Source organism: Eleutherodactylus coqui, chromosome 1, assembly GCF_035609145.1.
Source record: "Eleutherodactylus coqui strain aEleCoq1 chromosome 1, aEleCoq1.hap1, whole genome shotgun sequence".
NCBI classification, from domain to species: Eukaryota; Metazoa; Chordata; class Amphibia; order Anura; family Eleutherodactylidae; genus Eleutherodactylus; species Eleutherodactylus coqui.
Genome location: NC_089837.1, coordinates 86,717,043 through 86,739,449, shown reverse-complemented (window position 1 = coordinate 86,739,449; position 22,407 = coordinate 86,717,043). Strand labels below are relative to the sequence as shown.

Below are 22,407 nucleotides of genomic sequence, written 5' to 3'. Positions count from 1 at the left end.
CCTACAGTGGGTGTGAAGGGGGTGTGAGTCAGACCTGCCCCCTGATTGGCTCAGCCTGAGATTAAAATGCTTGCTAGATCTGTAGTTACAGTACTTGTCACAAATGATGGTAGTGTTTTGACTGACTGCCCAGAATACGAGGCTCCAGGAGGACCCATGGCCACGCACACCTCCCCTATTACTAATACGCTATTGCCTTGCCCCACCATCCTTAAACACAGTTCCTTGAGAAAATATGACATCAGAGGGATGGATGGATGGCAACACATCACTACTTAATTGGTCACTTGCAATCGGATACCAATGCTATCTATAAGTCCCATCTTCCTTATCCGAGAACCAGCACAGCTGAGAAATATGGTGTCGCTGCTCCCTCTTCCAACACAGAACTGGAGAGGAGAGAGGACTACTATAAATATGTAATAGAGTGCTTAGTGACCTCAGTAAGGGACACCATGATATTTAAAGAGTTTCTCCAGGTTAAAAAAGAATTCCACAGGGCATAACAGCATAACATAAAGAAGAAAAACTATCCAGCTACGCAATCCGGTCATGGAAGTTCCTACAGCAGTTATGGGTTGTTCATTGTGATATCTCAGGTGAACCTGAGACATTATTCAAATTCATTTTTAAAAAATTAACTCATTTAGAAATTGATGGCAGCAACACTTCACAAAAAAGTTGGGGCATGGCCTTGTCTACCATTGTGTAGCATCACATCTTCTTTTTACAACAGTCTGTAAGCGTCTGGGAAGTGAGGAGACTAGAGATGAGCAAGCATACTCGCTAAGGACAATTACTCAATCGAGCATTGTCCTTAGTGAGTATCTCCCCGCTCGGGAGCAAAGGTTCGGGTGCCAGTGAGGGTGACAGGTGAGTTGTGGCAGTCAGCAGGGGGGAGCGGGGGGGAGACAGGGAGAGAGATCTCTCCTCCGCTCCTCCCCTGTCTCCCCTGCCACTCCCAGCCCGCTGCTCCCCGCCCGCCACCAGCAGCCGAATCTTTGCTCCCGAGCGGGCAGGTACGTCTGAAATTTCGTGCATCGGGAATTGTCCGGATGCCTTGGGGTAGAGTGTTCCAGAGGATGGGTGCTGCTCTGGTGAAGTCCTGTAGGCGAGCATGAGAGGTTCGTATTACAGGGGCGTTTAGTCTGAGGGTGTTAGCCGATCGGAGTGAGCGGGCTGGGTGGTGTACTGATAGTAGGGAGGTGATGTATGGTGGCGCAGCGCCATGCAGAGCTTTGTGAGTGAGGTAGAGGAGTTTAAATTTAGTTCTGGAGTGGATAGGCAGCCAATGCAGCGACTGGCATAATGCAGAGGCGTCTGAATAACGACTGGATAGAAAAATGAGTCTAGCTGCTGCATTTAGTATGGATTGGAGCGGAGCGAGTCTAGTGCGGGGGAGGCCAATGAGTAGCGAGTTGCAGTAGTCGAGCCGGGAGTGGATGAGCGCAACCACGAGCGTCTTTAGCGTGTCCGTGGTTAGGAACGGACGTATTTTAGCAATATTTCTGAGGTGCATGTGGCATGTTTGGGCCAGAGATTGGATATGGGGGGTAAAGGAGAGGTCAGAGTATGAGGTTTAGCATTATCTTGCTGAAATATGCAAGACCTTCCCTGAAAGAGAAGTTGTCTGGATGGGAATGTATGTTGTTCTAAAACCTGTATATACTACTCTATGCTTTTCAAGATACGTAATCTGCCTGTGCCATAGGCACTAATGTACTCCATACCATCAGAGATGCAGGCTTTTGGTCTGTGCGCTGACAACAGGCTGGATGGTCCCTCTCCTCTCAAGTCTGCAGGACACCTCGCCTGTGGTTTCGCAAAGAAATTTCAACTTTTGGTTCATCTGACCACAGAACAGTTTTGTATTTTGTCTGTCCATTTTAAATGAATTTTTGCTTCTTGTTTGCACATGATACAGCTTTAACATGCATTTGTGGATTCCACAGCAAACTGTGTTCACAGACAATGATTTCTGGAATTATTTGTGAGCCCATGTCGGGATTTGCATTACAGAATCATGCCTGTTTTCAATGCATTGATGCCTGAGGGTCCATAGATCTCGAGCATCCAATATTGACCGTTGGCATTGTCCCTTGTGCACATGAATTTCTCCAAGTTGTCTGCATTTTTTGATGATATTTTGTACTATAGATGGTGGAATATTCAAAGTTTTTGCAATGTTATGTTGAGGCACATTTTTCTGAAGTTGTTCTACAATGTTTAGATGTAGTTCTTCACGGATTGGTGAACCTCTGACCCTCATTACTTTTGAGAGACTCTGCTTCTCTAACCTGTCACAGTCATGTGACTTAGTAGAACATTTCCCCACCAGCTGTTTTTAATTAGTAGCATTTACTTTTTTTTTTTGCATTTTTTTAACCCTGTTCCAAATGGTGTGTTGCTGCCATCAATTTCTTAATTGATTAATTTTTTTTTTGTGAAATTTAAAAATGTATCACTTTCAACTTCTGATATGTGTTCTATTGTGAATAAAATATGATTATATGAGATTTCCAAATCATCGCATTCTTTTTTCGTAATATTTATTTACATTATCCACTTCTTTGGACTTATATATATAGCTACATCACCGCTGCACTACAGCATGTAAATAAAGTATGGGGCTACCGATGCAGCAGAGCTAGGGCAGTGAGGGATCAAAAAGGTAAGTATAGCTTATTTTACAACATTCTAAGACATAAAATATTTTTTTGATAACTCAGGCAGCATTTAACCTTTTTAGTGACTGGCCTATTTATAGCCGAGCAATCTTTTCTGGCTTTTCATCATCAAATTCCAAGAGCCATTGTTTTTTTATTTACCTGTTAATGTTGCTGTATTATGGGTTGTTTTTGAAAGAAGGGAGAAGAGTTGTGTCAACAGTCCAGGGCCTATGACTTGTGGATAGGTAATAACTTGTGATCCTGTTACAACCCCTTTAATCCGTCACTGGTTAGAAGTAGCATACAAGTTGTTCTATAGCCAAGGCAGGATATGCCTATAGGCACTTGGCAATAGGCGGCTTTGATGAAGTTGGTGCATTATACGGAGATTTTCTATTAAGCAAATTGGCATGCATTCTGTTCCTAGGGGCTCCTGGGATGCACATCTGATACTCTTTACAGACATGCAGTAAGTGCTGATCAACATATCTCAGCAAACTAACAAGCAAATGTGTTTGTTCTTCATAACTGGAAAAGTATAAAGGAAAAACCTCTTCTCATTTCTGGATCTTGGACTAAAGGAATAATAGAGCAGATTTGGGGATTAAGTTACAAGCTACAAAAGACAGGTACACAATCCACACATCACTGAAAAGAGGAAGGTTCAAAGTTTTTTATGACACAAGTTTGCTAATTGTAAATCCATTGTTCAAGTGCAAAGTGAATTCCTGCATCAATTCCAAAAACAGCCGCCGCGTTACAAGCAAATGTATGAGTGGCACAGAAAATTTGTTGAACTTGGTTGAATATACAAACAGAAAAGCATCGGTCACCCATGAATGTCCAATGAAAATGTGCTGTAATGTGGCAAAAAATGGAAGCTTTGAACCTTCCTCTTTCCAGTGATATGAGGATTGTGTCACTGTCTTTTGTAGTTTGCTTGTAAATTCGCAAATCTGTTTGTTTTTTTTTTGTTTTTTTTTAATAACCCTGTATATTGAATGTTCCCCAGTTTTGCATTGTCTCCTGATGAAAAACATATACATTTTCCCCATTGTATCAAGGAATGAAGGTCATGAGATTAATTTCTATAGGGAGTAGATACATTTCCTTCTCAGGGAGCATCTACCTACGCAGTATTTAAGGATTTCATAGACTGCAAGCTTTATATTATTTCATTAAGATAAAACAACAACATACAAACATTTCCCTGAAGGTCATCATGATACATACATAATAGATGTAATCAGGCAGAAGATAAGCAATAACAGAGAGCCAGCTGCAAGTCAGCTAATAATGTCAGCAATTAACCAAAGACAAGGTCAGACAATAGGATCGGAAGCTACCAGTATATCAGTCGCTTAAAATACCAACTAAAACTAACATGATACAAATGAGGACATTATAAAAAGGAACAAAAATAGTCGTATTATATTATTTTCAGTAAGTATGCAAGACATAAAAGTATTTGACATAAGACTATTCATCATGAGTATGAGCAGTTTTCATGATCTCATTTGTGGATGTGTAAAGGGCCTTCTACATGGGAAGATGATGGGGAATGAACATTCATGTATCCAATCATCTACCCGCGAGAAGCTACTGCTGATCAGCCAACAAGCTGATGCTCATTTGTTAGGTGCTCACATTCTTTAATCAGTACCAAAAATTATCTGTTGTCAGATAAACATCGCCCCATGGCAACAGTGGTGTGCCACCAACAACAATAGAATTGCATGTATGTAAGTACGATCCTTTTGGCGAATACATCCAGGGGAGTAACTATAAGGGATGCAGTTGCACCCGGGCCCAGGACCCTTAGGGGACCCATATACGGAGCCTAGTAGTATGAATAAAGCATTATATTTTGGAGGGGCTTGTTACAGATTTTGCATTGGGGCTCCGAATCTTCAAGTTACACCTCTGGGTAGGGGTACAGATGGATGGGGGGGGGGGGGGGGGGGCTGAACTTTTGCACCCTGGCCCCTAAGCCTTTAGTTACGCCCCTGCATACAGTAATGCTAATCGCTCCATATGGAATAGGGATCGTTCCTAGCAGAAATTCTGCCAGTGAAAAGGATCCTAACTTGTAACTCCTGGGGCCCAATTCAAGCTGTATAACAGGGCCCCTGACTATCATGTGCCAATGGTGTTGTCTTCTTCTGTGGCAGAGGGGCATTTGGATCTTCTCAGACACCAGGGATCAGGTGTGTCTTTTACCTCTGCAATTCCTATAGCTACTGATCCGTCAAGCTGTGTCCACATGGTGAGTTTTGATGTGGATTTCATGTTGACTCAGTGCTAATGCCATGTGGATTCCACCGCATGGAAATTCACGCCATGTAATTTCTTGATGCAGATTCTGAGCAGAATCCGTTTTGGGAACTCTCCATGCAAATTTGCCACATTGAATGGGGTAATCCGCGTGCGGTACTGGGTGAGCCGAATATGCATAGAGATATCCGTGGCTTAGCTATAGATTTCTGCTGCAGATTATGTAGCAGACCTATATTGGATTTTGCTTATGTGTAAAGCATTATGTGAACATAGCAAATAGAATAAAGTTCCAAGCGTAAATTACAGTATTTATCTAGAGATTGTGATCAGCATTTCTCAGGTTTACTGCAAAAACATCATTCCAGCTCAGATAAATCAACTATTTAACCAGCAAATTAGGGTCAGTAGAATATTCAGACTTTCTGTACATAGTTCTGGGATTAAGAACTTCACATACAGAGTAGGATCGTGATAGTTCTGTGCACATGTTTTCTTATCCCTCCATTTGTGCACACTATCTACTGAATAACTGCAATTCTGCTGCTGCTCTGTATGTGAAGGACTTAAGGAGAATCTGTCAGCTGGAACAGGCTATCCAAACCCCAGACATTATATTATAGAGCAGGAGGAGCTGAGCAGATTGATATATAGTTTTAACATTCATGTATAGCTCTGCTCATTCTCAGTTGAACAGTCCATTGGGCGGTCCTATCAGTGATTGACAGCTACCCCTGTATGTACAGTAATACACACCTGTCAATCATTGATTGCTACGCCCACTGGACTGTTCTGCTCAGAATGAGCAATATGAATCCACCCAGATCCTCCTGCTCTATAACAGGATGCCTGCACTTTGGACAGCATTTCAAGCTGACAGATTTTCTTTAAAGGGTTATTCCAGTCAAGGGATGTTTTTTTTTTAGAGTTTTCACCCATCCACTGAATGGGTGAAAAAATGCTAGATTGGTGGGGATCCAACCGCTGGTACCACCAAGAATGGAGGTCCAGTTTTCCCTTCCTCCTCACTGCAGCACCCCCACACCACCCTGCAATGAGAAGGGGTTTGAATGGAGCGCAAGTCATGCATGCCCACTGCTGCTTCATACCTATTCAATGGGACTGTTAGAGATAGCTGAGTACAAAGTGTTTGGCTATTTCCATCAGTTCTATTGAAATAAATGGAACGGTGGCCACACAAACGGGATCTGCACCCCATTCAGTGATGTCAGTGAGCGTCGTAAAAGCTATCTGGAAGTGAGGAGGATGGGGGAAACGGGGCCCCTGTTTTCAGGATTAGTGATGGTCCCAGTGGTCTGACCTACACTGATCTGTCAGTTTTTACTTATTCAGTGGATAGGTAAAAACGTGCCCCATTAGCTCCAAAACTGCAGACAATAAGTTTGAACATATGCCTGACCCTAATTTGCTGGTTAAATAGTTCATTTGTCAGTATTTACTAGCAATGTGTTATTTTTTTGCAGTAAGCTTGAAAAATGGTGATCACAAACTCTGGAGAATTGCTATCTTTTGCACTTGAACCTGCATTCTATTTGATGTGTTTTGCTGTGCATGTGGAAGTAGACGTTTGTAGTGGTATGGAAGGTTCCACTAGTACTAAAGCAGCAAACGTAGAAACTGCATTCAATATTGGCACAAGGACCTTGATTATATTTTTGTATTAAGTAAACATAGCCTTAGCCTCTCCGTAAGTTTTTTGGAGCCAATCGTGCCGTTTTCAATCAATATTAATAATCCTTAACCCAGTTCCTTATTAAGGTGTTTCTATCCTTTTTGAAAGTATTCATCTCCTCCTTCAGTAAATTTCAAAGTCTGGAAACTACTACCGTATATCAGTACAAGCAACATCGACTACTCCAATTGGACGAAGGTATTGGAGAATCTTAGATCTGTCAAGTTTGCTGTTACTTTGACTATCAAAGTTTAAGAAAGTCTTAGGGTTTTGATTCCAGGGGGTCAACTACTGAAGTTCAAAAAGAGTCGGCCCCCGTAAAACTCTTTGAATTTGTAATATTTGAACTAATAAAGTCTATCTGCAATACCATTGAAACAAAGTTCCTGGATAATCCTTTTGATAAGATCACAGTTTCTGCTTTAACCCAAAGGTTACGTGTTTTCAGAGACTGAGATCGAAAGGTCAAATTAATCTGAAGGAGTGTGAAATAACAGCTCATCCGTGTGAAGGACAGAAAATGTTTAATCTGTGGACACTTATTAGAGTTTGAGATATGGACTCCTGTATCAAAAGGAAAATTGTTTCCATTTGGTACAGAATAGAGGGGCTTAGACATTATTAAGCAAGTTTTGGCCATTTCTGGTCAGTTTGTCATAGGGATTTAGACAATTTAAAGCATTTCTATTTCTTAAGGGTCAACTAAATAATTTAACTTGGGTTATATTCTATACAAAAAGTTTTCAGCAGGTATCAAATTCTGTACAAAGTAAGGAAGCATGAATACCAACAGTTATTGATTCTCTTTAATGAAGCTCTTCAACCTGTCAGTACTTGATGGGAGTTGTAGTTTTTCAACAGCTGGAAAGCTAGAACTTGGAGAACACTGCCACTTCTGTATAGAGATATTGTGCTAGGTGCAAATAATTGGGAATATGAAACCAAGCTAGAAAGCATCCTATGCACTGTTTTCTGGCTTGGTTTAATATTCCTAATCATTGTTAAGGTTTGTTATAAATCACTTTGATTTGAAGAAATGCTGCCATCCAATAGGTGGCGCTGTAGAGGTATTTTTCCATTTTTCTTATTTGCATAGATTTCCCAGAGGAGCATGGCCTTATAAGTCTCCTTACTCATCTTTTAGGTGTCCCCACACCACTTCTGGGTGCTCTGCTTGGGAGAGACTATGCCATCCCCTGACCCACTCACTCCCTAGGTGTCTACACACACTTTTTGGGTGCTCTCCTTAAGGAGACACGACACCGCTTCTGACGCCAGTGCAAAATAGAGGAGTTGTACTAAATGGATTGTAATCTCCAATGCCCGTTCATAGATCATAGATGATAGGTAGCCTATTTAGATGAAACGATGTGGCGGCAGACGAACGATAACTTTTGGGTCTGCATGAAAGATCCCATCAGCAATTTATTGCTGATTGTTCTTTGACTGCATCCATTTATACCTAACAATTATCATGCAAACTGCTCAATCTAATGAGTGGGTTGCATGATAATTGTGCCACTCTTGCTCATGGTCTTTGTACATTGGGTAGCCTGTAGTCCTTCATCCCTGCATTATATTGGACCAATGTGAGCCAAGCAAGGGAGACAAAGAAGTCAAAAATATGTTTGTATTCATACTAAAGCAATTATATCAAGCATGGGTAGACCCTGAAAAAATGATGTCGGTTGACCTAAACAGAAATTTTTGCACCAGTTTTTCCAGCCATTTGCATATGTACATCAGACATTTTCTTTGGATTTCCTCAATGAAGCGATTTTCCTTCTATGGTAGTCATGTAGACCCTTATTCTTGAACTTTCTTTATTCTATAACATTTTGTAAAATTTAGCATCCATTTCATAGCTTCTCTAGAAAGATGAAGACAGATGCAGAAAAAGCTAAAAAAAATCTGACAAAAAGGTAAAATATTTCCAAAACATAAAGCAAATACATTTTTCTTAATGGAGTAACCTATAATGTGTGTATCGTAGATCGAAATATCATTAATATGGTTGGATATAGTGACTTGTATTACATGTTGTAGCTCCTTTTAATAACCTATTTAATAAAGAGCCATTATATTACACTGATTTCTTAGTTATTATTCATAATTTAAACTTATTTGGGCATCTTAAACCTCATGATCAAATAAGAAATGTCATTGTGAGAATCTCACTTAGCGCTATCCATTTTCATACGCTCTACTTTTAAGTAAGCTTGAATTCTTTACTTGGCTTCAGCTTCATTTATAATGTGCAGCAATAGAAGGGAAGACACATTTGTTTATTTGATTCTTTTGTTCAGGTGACAAAACCTTTCATTAGTAATTGGAAAATGAATGGAATAGAGGTAGACAGGTTCACGCTTCTATTTGTAAAATCATATTTTCCTTCGTACAAGGTGTGGGAAAACAGTATGCAATTACTTTTATATGTGCATCATTGTTCAGAAGTGAATGCAATTTTTCTTGGCCTTGTTCCCAAAGTGTATGAAATTGTGAATACCATTGAAAGTGTTTTATACTGTACAGTACAGAGACGGAGTTCTGGTGCGCCCTGAAGAGAGCTAGCCGGGGTATAGAGACTTATCGTCAGGCAATAAAAAGTATACAAATTAGTTTGTCAGCCAAATCAAATGCAGTAAACCTCCAAAACGAGGAGCAACCCATTTGTAGACCAACTGTTTTGGGGTTCTTGCTCTTCGTTATTACTAAATAGGGTACCGGTTGACTGGATGACATGGTCTCTTCAGTATCCCCTGATATGCCTCTAAGGCATCTCATCCAGCCAAATAGCCCCCTGCTCTGTACTGATGAGGAACAAGAACTATGAGACAGCTGTCTACAGATGGGCTACTCTTCTTTTTGGAGGATGGTCCAGTCATTATCAAGGGCGTACATACCATAATAGTAGAGGCAGCTATGACTGGGGAGCTTTGCTTGCTTGTTCTCATCCCACCTTCCCAGTGGGTGATTGAAACTTCAATAGAGCTACTTCTCAAAACAGACACCACAATATTAGCATAATGATGGGGAGAATTGTCCTAAGGGTCATGTTTTATTTCTCTGATAATAAATGTGAATGGGGTCCTGTATGTTGAACATGAGACATAGACCACCACTATTATGATGTTTCGTCCGTGCAGGCTATGGAAAACAGCCTAAATGCACGTGACCCAAACAAGGGTTGGAGAGAGGAAAGTGGAGTAAGGCCGCCTGCAGATGGAGCGGAAATCCCGCGGCGGTATTTCCCGCGGGATTTCCGCCACTGAAAGTCTGCATAGGAGTGCATTACAATACGCACTCCTATGCAGACGGCCGCGGTTCGGCCGCGCGAAATCTCGCGCGGCAAACAAACCGCGGCATGTCCTATTTTTGTGCGGGGCTCGCACTCACCCGGCCGCCGGCTCCGGTCTGCGCGGCAGCCGGCACATGAAAGAGTCGGGGCCGCCAGGTGCGGGTGAGTACGCGCTCGTCACTGCAGGCTCTCGGGTCGGGTCCCGCGGCGAGAATTCTCGCTGCCGGATCCGACCCGCTCGTCTGCAGGCGGCCTAAGGGATGTGCATACATACGGAATACCAACATAAACTGGAACGTGCATACAAACAACAACAACAGGAAGCAGATGCTAAAATACTTACCAATATACAACCAAACCCAGATAGTTACTAATATCTAGTAAGTTAGGAATTGGTTAGTATTTTGGCCACAATACACAAGATCGCAAGCCCACGCTAAGTGTCCCCATCGTCTTCTGAGTCCCTACTCTAATAAGACAATTAAAACCCAAAGGGAGTTCTGCATGTGAGCAGGGCAATCATCCCAAAAGGGATGGATCCATGCTGGAACCAAAGGGCCTGGCTCGCCCTAGATGTAGTCAACACCTACAAACAGACACTGAACACGTCACTGTTCACACCAACAAATGGACAAGGGAATCACACCCGAACCTCATGCATGCAGCTTACACCAAAGCGGAACATGCATGACTCCCAAACACCAGTGTTCTGGGAGAGAATAAGATGATAGATAACCAGCACTCTCTAGTAAGAGGGGCTGGTATTTATGTGCAGAAGACTAGAAGTGATTGGCTGGCTGGAGCCATACACACCCAGCCATCCCACACCTGTAGAAATGTGTTGCTGGAAACCCATAGAACTACAGGTCCCGGGAGCACAATGTGATATATGATTGTAACTATGGTTGCCCTTTCCTTTTTTTATGACTTTGTTTAGAAAAAGAATCAAGATACTTATTACCATTTCAAGGGGTTAAAACCATACGGTGCCATTATTACTAGTAATGCAAATTTCTTCTGATGTAAATTATTTTGGGGAATTTTTTGTAGACTCTTTCCTGTTTCTTTTTGGAAAAAACTAATTTCCATTAATGACCTTTCCTTAATAGTTGATCGGCTGGGGTCCAGTGCTCAGAATCCTGTCTGATTAGCTGTTCAGGCACCCACTGTCACCTGCAAAACAGTGTATGAAATGAAAACAAATAGCTCCGACTTCTGTTTAGTGGTTGGCGCTGGTAATTTCAGGCCCAGCTCCATCAATTAGAGCTGTGCCTGTAATGATAGCGGCAGTCACTACACAGGGCTTTGAGCGATCTGCTTCTGCTCTGTATCCTGTGTGCTTTGCTAGTGATAATGGATGCCCGAAGAGCTGACCCTGAACAGTGAATCCCAGTTGATCAACTACTGATGACCTTTTGTCCTGGATTTCCTTTTTGTGTCCACGGCCTACTCAATTAGGAATGTTTACACCCTTCCCGATTAATTATGAATTGATTATGCGCATAAGAAGATTTCACACTGACACAGGTTCAGCATGTGTAAGCTTCCTCAATTCTGCTTTATTTGTGGGTGCGCAGCCTCTTTTAAAGAGTTTAACATATCTGCCCATCTGGGCAGGTCAAAGATTACATAGATACAACGTATTGTTTAATTATTGGATAAGCATCTTGAAATTCTTCCATCCTCCGGTCATCTGTGATTGGCCATCATGTGGTAGCAGGACGAGATGAGTGGGTTGTCTTGGACCCACGTGTGGTTCCTCCGATATGATTGGATATTACAGCTTGAACTATTAATTGCATAAATTTCCCGCGTTATTTGCATAAGTTTCCAGTAAAACTGCTTGGGTTATTATTGCGGTAGCTGCTTCAGACTGCGGTTATTTATGTCTGATTTTACTTCTTCTAGAGTTACTAACTGCTAGCTTTGTTTACACAGTTTAGTAAGCGGAAAGTTTCATGATATGAGGAAGTAGATATATTGGATACATGAAAGAATAAATATCTATATACGTAGGAAAGCAGACAACAATGGAAAAGTACTGCATTTGGTATACAGAATGCTTAACATATAAAAATAGGTCCACTGTCCACTACACATGTCCACTATCCAAAATATAGATATACTGGATTTCCACTACACTTTTTTCTGAGAATAGGTCATTAATAGAGATGAGCGAGCGTACTCGCTAAAGCAAACTACTCGAGCGAGTAGTGCCTTATGCGAGTACCTGCCCGCTCGTCTCAAAAGATTCGGGTGCCAGCAGGGGAGAGCGGTGAGTTGCGGGGGTGAGCAGGGGGGGGGGCGGGGGGAAGAGAGTGAGAGAGAGATCTCCCTACCGTTCCTCCCCGCTCTTCCCCGCCGCTCCCCGCCCCTCGCCGGCACCCGAATCTTTTGAGATGAGCAGTCAGGTATTCGCATAAGGCACTACTCGCTCGAGTAGTTTGCCTAAGCGAGTACGCTCGCTCATCTCTAGTCATTAATACAAATAGCCTACAAAACCCCTTAAATATAAAATATATTAGATGAAAGCTTCTTGGTTCTTAAATTATAAGAGGACCTGATCATCTCGCCAGTTTGCATCCCTCTTCAGTATTTATCTTTACTGTCATATTGTTCACCACCAGGTCCATCTCCCTATTCTGTGCACTTTGTCTCTATGTCAATGTTTCAATACAATGTTTGAACCTGCTGCCTGATACAATGGTCCTTGGCTCAAAACAAAACCCATAGTGCATTTCTGCTGCTCTGAGGCCCATTTCTCTGAAATACCACTCACACTCAACAGCAGTTATGTTCTATATTGTTTAAAAGATGGATACAAATGATAGTAATCAGAGGAACATAAACAGCATAGAGTTGTTTGAAGTAGATTATCTCCAGCATAACTCGTGAAACCATGAGGATAATTTTTGCATATGTTGATAATGTCTCCTGTTGGTCTCTCAGGATTGGTATTGATGAGAATGTTCTGCCTTTCTTGTAGAAACATGATGGCCAGTTCACTGTCATACAACTAGTGGGGATGCTGCGAGGTATTGCCTCTGGGATGAAATACTTATCGGACATGAACTATGTGCACAGAGATCTTGCTGCCAGAAATATTTTGGTCAACAGCAATTTGGTTTGCAAAGTCTCCGATTTTGGCCTTTCTCGAGTCCTGGAGGATGACCCTGAAGCAGCTTATACTACAAGGGTATGTTTTATAAACAGTATAAACAGTAAACAGACACATAATGTCTATTTTAGGGGAGTAACAAATAATCATGGGGCAAACTTGCAATTGGGCTTTACTCCCCCATGACCACCTTGACCACCTTCTTCAGTTTGAGAGTTCAGGACATGAAAAACTTACGGTTATTTTGATCTCCGCTGTATATTTTACCCTCCATCCATTTGTCTTCAAGTGACCTTCTTTAAATTTGTACTACACCTGCCACCATCCCCACACCTTACTGTACCTCTTATTACAGATAGACCCTCTTGACCCTACAGCAGCTGCTATGACTGCTATGCTCGTAATTATGTTTATTTGTTTTTTCCTCCTCCAGTGATTTTCCGATTACCCAGAGGTTATGCCCCTATGTTTTAATAGCACATCTACAATTAGTCTCATGCAACCTTAGCAGGAGGAAATATTAATACATTCATGAACCAGCTCCCCAAAGCATAAACCCTTCTACATCCAGTTGACTTTGTATGCACATTGTTTACTTGATCAATGTAGTTAATGACAAGTTTTTGTTGTGCTATTGACTTTTAATTACTTAAATGGCTAATTGCCGAGCTCGGTACAGAACATTTCTTTCTAAATAATTAGCTGTGTTTATTTTTTTTTTTGGCCTTAACAAGTTCTTTCATTTGTCTTATAAGGGAGGTAAAATTCCCATTCGGTGGACAGCACCAGAAGCTATAGCTTACCGAAAGTTCACATCAGCAAGTGATGTATGGAGTTACGGCATCGTCATGTGGGAAGTCAATTCATATGGAGAAAGACCATATTGGGAAATGTCCAACCAAGATGTGAGTTTCCTATAATCGCTCCTGTTACAACTCAATGATTAGGTTTGGATTGGTACACTATTTAACATGAAATCCGAGATATTTAAAGGGACAATATTAAAATGTGTATTAAAAGTAACATCATTCTGTATTTCAGCCATGTACTCTATTAAACATTTCCAAAAATGTCAAGATCAGGATATTCTTTAATTAGCTTAATGTGTATCTTATCACATTGTAAGTTAAAGGCTATATACACCTTTTGCAGTCTTTTTTTAATCAATGTTTTTTTGGAAATGAAACTTTTTTGTAATTTTTTTCATTAAAATGTCTGATTGTTTAGGCATTGCAAAATGAAATACCAAAATCTTAGCAATTTCTGTGAGTCAGAGTAAACAGAAAGCTGCTTCCCTAGCCTGCTCCCCTGTTGAGAATGTCTTCCACTAAGCTATTACTGTGGGCTGGAGGATGGTGAAGGAGATCAGGAGATCAGAAAGCAGAGAAGACTACTATGTACTATAACAGTGGGCTGTATTCCATTATGGGTGTATTTTCTGTTCTTATCAGCAGTGAAATGGGAATTGGAACAGCAGCTACTCAGAGAGAGGATGAGATAGATAGACAGATAGCTGTGTAGTATTGAGTGGGTGTGGTTATGCCACACAGCCTCTCAAAGAGGAGAAAGGAGGGAGAGCTGAACTTGCTCACATTTGTGAAACTAGCTGATTAGTGCCGGGCACACCCCTGAGCCGGGGACTTGAATGTAAGAGAGTCTGTAAATCTAATAATAGACTATCTAAATGCACAAGAAGTAAAATACAATGCAAGAAAACAGTGCAGACTGTTATGTCTTTATTGATTTTTCATGCACAACGATTACCATAGCCTTTAAGAAAATAGTAGATATACCATGTTTCCCTGAAAATAAGCCCTAGCCTAATTTTTGCGAAGGCTTGAAATATAAGCCCTAACCTGAAATAAGCCCTAGTTACACTACATTAAAAAAGGAGAATACATTGCCTAGTAGGTTCAGTCCAGGTCTCTCCTGCTGCTCTCTAGAGGTTCGGAGCGGTTCCTGTAGTCTCCAGCTGCTCATACAACATAACTTTCTGGTTACAGGATTAATAAATCCCACCTCCAGAAAGCGGCAGCTGGGATTTGGGTCTTCAACTGTTGCTCAACCAATCAATGCAGTGCTGAATGAACCAAAGCGATGACTGCGATTGGCCATTGCTCAGCCAATTCATAAATCCCGCTTCTACAACTGGGTGGCTGTTGACTGTTTCTTCCACCGCTGCTCAGCGAATCAGTGCAGTGCTGGGTAAACCAATCACAGCCATCGCATTGATTGGCTGAGCAGTGGTCAAAGAACCAATTACAGCCATCGCTTCCTGGAGGCAGGATTTATGAATCCTGTATCCAGGAAGTGATGTTGTATGAGCGTCAAAGAACTGCGGAAAGCACATCGAAACTCTGGAGAGCAGCCATAGGTATAAAAAGACCCCCTGAAAATAAAACCTAGTGGCTCTTTAGGTGCAAAAATGAATATAAGACAGGGTCTTATTTTCAGGGAAACACTGTATTGCTTCATTTACTTGACTTGGTTTTGACCTTCATTTATTTTTTATAAGCATTTGACCAAGGATGGTTTCTCACACAGTGTTTATTGGAAAAACACCACTACAGTGTTTCATGCAGCTTTTTGAGCCAAAGCCAGCAGGAAGGAAACATATAAGTTCTTCCTTTATATTTCCTATTCCTGTTCCTAATAGCCAGGCTGTCTCAGATTAATTAAACTCTTCAGTTCAAGGCCAAATTGACATTTATCTATAGAGCATGGAAGCTGAGCAGTAATCGAACCACATTATCTTACACCATAATAAAATTGTCTGAAAGGCAAACAATGATTATTCAAAAGTCACAATTTGTGCAGGTTGAATTATTTTCTTCAACCTTTAGACCTTATTCGCACGACCGTACATATGCCGCTATTTAGCAACGTCAAATAATCTGGCAAAAATTGTGAAAATCTGGAGCATTGGATTCCAATGTATTCATTCAGATGAACAATTTTGGCCACGTTAAAAAATCATGCTGGGAAAAATAGCACATTGATGACCATTTTAAGCGTTAGTAGTCATTATGAGGAATTCTGCCGATCGCGGGATTTCTGCGCTGCAGCATATATTTTTACCGATATGCAGCAGCCGCCCATGTGCAAGTCAGAAAATATGCGGGTAAGGATTACTCGATCGCAGAAATTCTTCATTCATGCGATTCTGTGGTGTGTATGGGCGGCTGGAAAAATGCATAGAGTCATGTGAAAGAGCCCTTAAGGTGAATCAATCATGGTAGGACAACTTTTTGTTAATATTTTCAGGTTATGTGCTGCAGCAACTTGAGAACCCCTAGTGGTAGATACCAGAATTGTGTTTTTTTTCATCACCTTATCTCCCAATAAAAATTGAATAAAAGGTTGTTTGTACCCAAAAATGGTATCAATAAAAACTACAACATCCCACCACAAAAAAATGAAAAATTCATTTGTCATATAATGGCAAAAATCAATTTTTTTAACAAAACCATTTTCAATTTTTTTAAAGTAGTAAACCATAAAAAAAAAAATTATAAACACAATATTTTGTGCATTTTTCCCCATTTCACCTCACTTAAACTTTTTGATAAATTTTCCAATAAAGTAGATTGTACTGGGAATGATACCATTAAAAGATACATCTCGTCTCGCGAAAGCAAACCCCTCATATGGCTTTGTCGAAAGAAAAAATAAATAATTTTGGCTCTTGAAAGTCGAAGATGAAAAACAGAAAAACCTGAAAAATGGCTGGTAGTTAAATGGTTGATATACTTTTATTATTTGCTAAACATTATATATCAGTTGACGTTGATCACATTAAACTAACCTGCATCAGGAACGGAGAAGAACTTGAATATGTAAATTTTCATTTAAAGGGGAGTCCATTTTTTTCTGCTTATTACAATTCGTCTGGATTATAGCTTTTAAGCCTATTATCTGCCTACATATGTTTTCCTACAATGAGCTCATTGAATGTTCTGATTTCATAAATAATTTTGAGTGATTTTCTTAGGAGAATAAATAATTTGAATGCCTATTATGAACAGGAACGGGACAAATTCTCATCAGCACAAGTATTAATCACTTCAAAGGTTTACATCTTTACAGGAAAGTGGACATAAAAGAGAGTAATCATGTCTATTGAAATAGTCTACAGGCTAAGATCAAGAGAAATGAATTGAATGGGCTTGTCATAATGATAATGAATTTTAATGTTTCCTTCTAGGTAATTAAAGCAATAGATGAAGGGTACCGCCTGCCTCCCCCGATGGACTGCCCTGTAGTCTTACATCAGCTCATGTTGGATTGCTGGCAAAAGTGTCGAAGCGACCGACCCAAGTTTGGTCAAATTGTTAACATTCTAGATAAATTCATTCGCACGCCGAGCACTTTGAATGAACTTGCTAATAGCTCTACATGGTAAGAATCAAATAATCATTACAATTTCCCATCCATTATCACAATATTCCTCCCAAGATTTAAACTTCATAGAATGGTAAAGTTGGAAAGGACCTCCAGGGTTATCGGGTCCAACCCCCTGGTCAGTGCAGGATTCACTAATTCATCCCAGACAGATATTTGTCCAGCCTTTGTTTGAACACTTCCATTGAAGAAGAATTCACCACCTTCCGTGGTAACCTGTTCCACTCGTTGATCACCCTCACCGTCAGAACATTTTTTTCCTAATAGCTAATCTGCATGTCCTTTCTTTCAGTTTCATCCCATTGCTTCTACCTTTCCTTGTGCAAATGAGAATAGGTCTGATCCCTCTGCACTGTGACAGCCCTTCAGATATTTGTAGACAGCTATTAAATCTCCTCTCAGCCTTCTTTTTTGCAAGCTAATCATTCCCAAATCCTTTAACCATTCCATAGGACGTGGTTTGCAGACCGCTCACTTTGCTGGTACCTTTTCCCTGAACTTGTTCCAGTTTGTCAATGACTTTTTAAAATTGGAGTGCCCAGAAATGGACACAGTATTCCAGATGAGGTCTGACTAAGGAAGAGTAGAGGGGAATAATGACCTCACGTGGTCTACACTCTATATTTCCCTTAATACATCACAGAATTGTGTTTGTTTGTTTTTTGCTGCTGCATCACACTGTTGACTCATATTCATTATATGATCTATTAGTGTACCCAAGTCTTTTTTAAATGTTGAACAACACTGGGCCCAGGACAGAGCTTTGTGGTACCGAACTTCACACATCCTTCCAATTTGATGTGCAACCATTTATGACCACCCTCTGAGTATGATCACTCAGCCAGTTGTGAATCCACCTAACCGTTGCCTCGTCAATCACATATTTGGTAATTTTTTCAATAAGGATGGTAGGAATACTTTGTCAAATGCTTTACTAAAGTCAAGATATACTATATCCACCGCATTTCCCTGATTACCTAGTCAGTGATTCTGTCATAGAAGGAAATTAGATTCATCTGGCATGACTTGTTTGTTACAAACCCATGCTGGCTTTGGTTAATTACTTCATTCTCATCGAAGTACTTGCATACATGCTGTTTAATAATTTGTTCAAAGATCTTTCCCGGTATAGAAGTCAGGCTCACAGGCCTGTAGTTTCCTGGATCCACCTTGTTACCTATTTTGCAGATAAGGACAACATTTGTCCTTCCTCAATATTCTGGGACTTGCCAGAATTGCAAATTTTACACCACATTTGGATTTTGCTAATTATAATCCTGATAATTAACTGTATTTATCAGAATGAGGGAACCCTCTTTAGTCAACAGTTGTTACTTGTGACTCAAAACATTTTGGTCCTTCATAGCAGCAACTTCATTGTGTATTGTAGATGCATCCTCTATTATCAAAGATACTTTATATGATTCTACTACATGTCTCCATTGTTAGTTGACATGAAATTTTCTAATTAAGTTAAATTTCATTTTTCCTCATTCACTTTCCAGGCAAGACCCAAACATGCAAGAAGCATTTACAGTGACTAGCGTGGAAGAATGGCTAGAGGCTGTCAAGATGACTCAGTATATAGAACACTTCACAATGGCGGGATATGTCACCCTAGATTCTGTGTTATACTTAAGCAACAGGTGGGGACTACCTTCATTTTATGTAATTACTGAATATTGCCTCAGTACTTTAGTTAAGTCACAATCTCTAACCATGGCACTTATATTCTTTATGCCTTATATTCAGGTGTACAGATGTAACAATCATTAACATAACTATTGCATCATGATACCTTGTCACACATTGTATTTTTAGCGGAACCTATCATGTTCTTTATACTGTTCTTACTGAGGACAGCATAAATTAGTAACATACATGCTGGTTTTAGTGGTCTGTCATTTATGGGATAATGTGCATTGGTTTTTAAGAATTTATAGCTTGTTTCTGCAGCTCCTAGCAATAGATGAGTCCAGTTTATTCTTAGTATGCAGTGTAATGGCTAGAAAATAATCAGGGCGGGTGAGTGGGGCTTAGCATCACCTCATGAATAAGCTGGAATCATCTATTTCTCTAGGAGCTGCTTGAACAACCTGTAAAGTGATAGGTCACTGAAATCAGCATGTCTGTACTCAGTGAGGGCAGCATAAAGGACTTGACTATTCCCCTTTAAGTTATCATAACCTATTATAAGTCCAGTTAAAATTTGCTATATCTGAAGTTTCTACAATTCTGGATTATATACTGACTTCACATTGTACAAACACTGTATATTGCAGTGTAGCTATGGTTATCTAAACCAAGTTCAGTAGGACCACGAAAGTCCTATTACAGCCAAATGACAATAAGCTAAGGAGTTAAACTAGATAGCAGTTGTCAGGATCGCCAACTTTCAATTACATTGTGTGGTACTACCATAACTCCAAGGCAATTCATCCACTGTCTTGGGGCCATGTTCAATACAGATTTGTCTGCCAGTCCTATTCAATTACTTATTTGCACATGTCACCTGCCTCTCAAAGCATCTCTAGAATCCACTGGTTTTACTCTATTGCTGCCATGATTCATTCTCATTTTGGCTACTGTAACTCACTACTGATCTGTCTTCCCGTAACCAAACTCTTCCCACTCTAGTCTTTCCTGAATCAGCAACCTGGCTCATCTTTTTGTCCAACCAAAACATTGATACTTTCCCCCTGTGCCGGTCACATGGTTGCACATCAAATTAAGAGTACAATAACTCATCACATTCATAAAGTTCTCCATACCATCCTATATCTCCTCCCTTATCTCTGTCTACCACCCTGCCCTCGCTCTAGGTTCTACCAATGATGTCCCACTAACATCCTCCATAATCCAAACTTCCCACTTCTATATCCACGACTTTTCTTGTGCTGCCCCAGTTCTCTGGAATGCGCTACTCCAGATAATCAGATTAATTCCCAACATCACTTCAAATCTCATACATGTTTATTTCATTTCTTCACCACATACAGATAATATATAATATTGAAATGCATTTTGGCATTGATGCTGAGCTCCTAATTAGATCTAACAAATTGGCTGTGTTATCTTGCTACCAACGATCTTCTTATCTTCTCCCTGTAATACCAATTTATACTTGACATTATCTTTCATATGTTTTTTTAGTGAACTGACCAAAATGGGCATCACATTAACAGGCCATCAGAAAAAGATCCTATCCAGCATACAGAACCTTCAGGCACTAGGAACACATGTGCAAATCTAGCAGCAGCCTAGCAATTACCATGTCCTACAAAGGAATGCACTGTGAACCACCAGAAGCAGTATAATCCAAGCTGCGGATGTTGCAGTTGACCTTCCACTAATACAACTACAGCAGGAAATGATACCCAATTCCCAAGGTATATAAAGTATATGGGAACAACGTCTGGATTTCGGACAATTGTGCCTTTGGATAGGTATTTTGGATGGAGAAAATATCTATGAATACTTCAAACAACATAACAAGGTGTCAAAACTTTAGGTCGAGTGATTGTTGATGGTTCAATATAGTGGAAATTGTCTGTGTGAAAGGCAGTGGTTTCAAGTGACAATATTTTCTATGTTACAGAAAATGTTATTGGACTGACTAGGATAAGGTCTTGTTTTTTTCATAAGGGTGATGGACAATGGAGCCAATCTATTTGGAGTACAGTAGACAGTGATGCTACATGCAGATGTTCTTGAGGGTATTATACCTCATAGGTCTTCAACAGGCAGATGACAGGACTAGAACTCTTCACCCTCTAACCATTAGCTTCCCATCCATTCCTAATATAATTTGTAGCTAATATTTCAAGCTCCTGACAAACACTTTAGAACGCATCTTCCTTAGCAATATTCTTAGTAAATAGTGCTAAAGTCTGTCCTATCCCCGCTTTGTAGTCACACCGTGTGGTCAAGAAACTCAATAAAATCTATGCAACATTTCTGTTGCATTGATAGTCATGATATTCAATCGTTAGAGCCACGATGCACCTAAAACGAGGTCCTCTTATTTTATACATTTATGTAGAATGGTCTTTAAAAATCTCAAGGATATCTCAGCTCTTCAACAAACCTTCACCATTGATTGTCTAAGGTTCAATGCTTAGGAGGTTCCATTTTCTGCCCACATTCATAAATGTGGAATTCAACCTATTTCAAACATTTGTATGTATGGAAGCTCAGCTCACGTCATGGAAAAATTACAAGTTTTTTTCTTTGCGGCAAACCTTTAATTTCCATGTAAGAAAAATTCCAGGTTTTGTGCATCCATAAACAATGACATATTGTCCGACCAGCTGCAGCAACATTGTGTTGCCTGTGACTCCATCATGGAAATGAAAATTCGGATTTGTACATAGGCGTAGAGGAAGTCTGTAAAGCTAATACATTGTAGCACAACTCTCCTTTGTTGGGTGTGTACACAATGTTGTGTTGATTTTGTGTGCCATAAATAGGTGGTATGCCCTTGATTCTTAAGAAGATGAGCATATTGGAAGTGTACATTGCAAGAAACAACCTAAACACAGAAATTTTGGATCTGTGCCGTGCTCCCCACACCAGTTGAGGAACTATTGGCATCACAACCGGAGCTGGAAAGTTCACCTGATATTAAAAGAAACAACTTGTACAAAACACACAACTGTACCAATGTGGGTTGTTTTATATATAAAGCTCTATATATTGTACATATGTATATATCTTTCTTTTGAATGTTAATAAAGAACAATAATCAAAAGAACCATATGAGAAAGAAAAAGGTGGGCTCATTATTTATGGCATGAGAATATGCAAAGTAATTGTTTATTTCCTGCATTTATAATGTGAGTAAAGACTGCTTATTTTAGTCGAATAGTTCAAGGTGCCTGTACATCTTAAGATGCCATAGACATTAGATAGCTGTCTAACAAACTGCTCATTCATCCAACAGCTCTCTCTCTCT

The 22,407-nt window shown here is 40.2% G+C and overlaps 1 protein-coding gene across 3 annotated transcripts in view; it reads left to right on the top strand.

The window, feature by feature from the left end:
• The window catches only part of LOC136621990 (ephrin type-A receptor 3-like), a 236,008-nt gene extending 213,822 nt beyond the window's left edge, over positions 1-22,186 (top strand). For all 3 annotated transcript variants that reach the window (XM_066597927.1, XM_066597936.1, XM_066597918.1), the window contains 5 exons: positions 12,921-13,130; positions 13,808-13,957; positions 17,257-17,450; positions 18,959-19,099; positions 20,607-22,186. In XM_066597927.1, the coding sequence (XP_066454024.1) occupies positions 12,921-13,130; positions 13,808-13,957; positions 17,257-17,450; positions 18,959-19,099; positions 20,607-20,706 (795 nt within the window). In that variant the 3' untranslated portion in view covers positions 20,707-22,186. The remainder of the gene's footprint in view (positions 1-12,920; positions 13,131-13,807; positions 13,958-17,256; positions 17,451-18,958; positions 19,100-20,606) is intronic.
• The last annotated feature ends 221 nt before the right edge of the window (positions 22,187-22,407 follow it).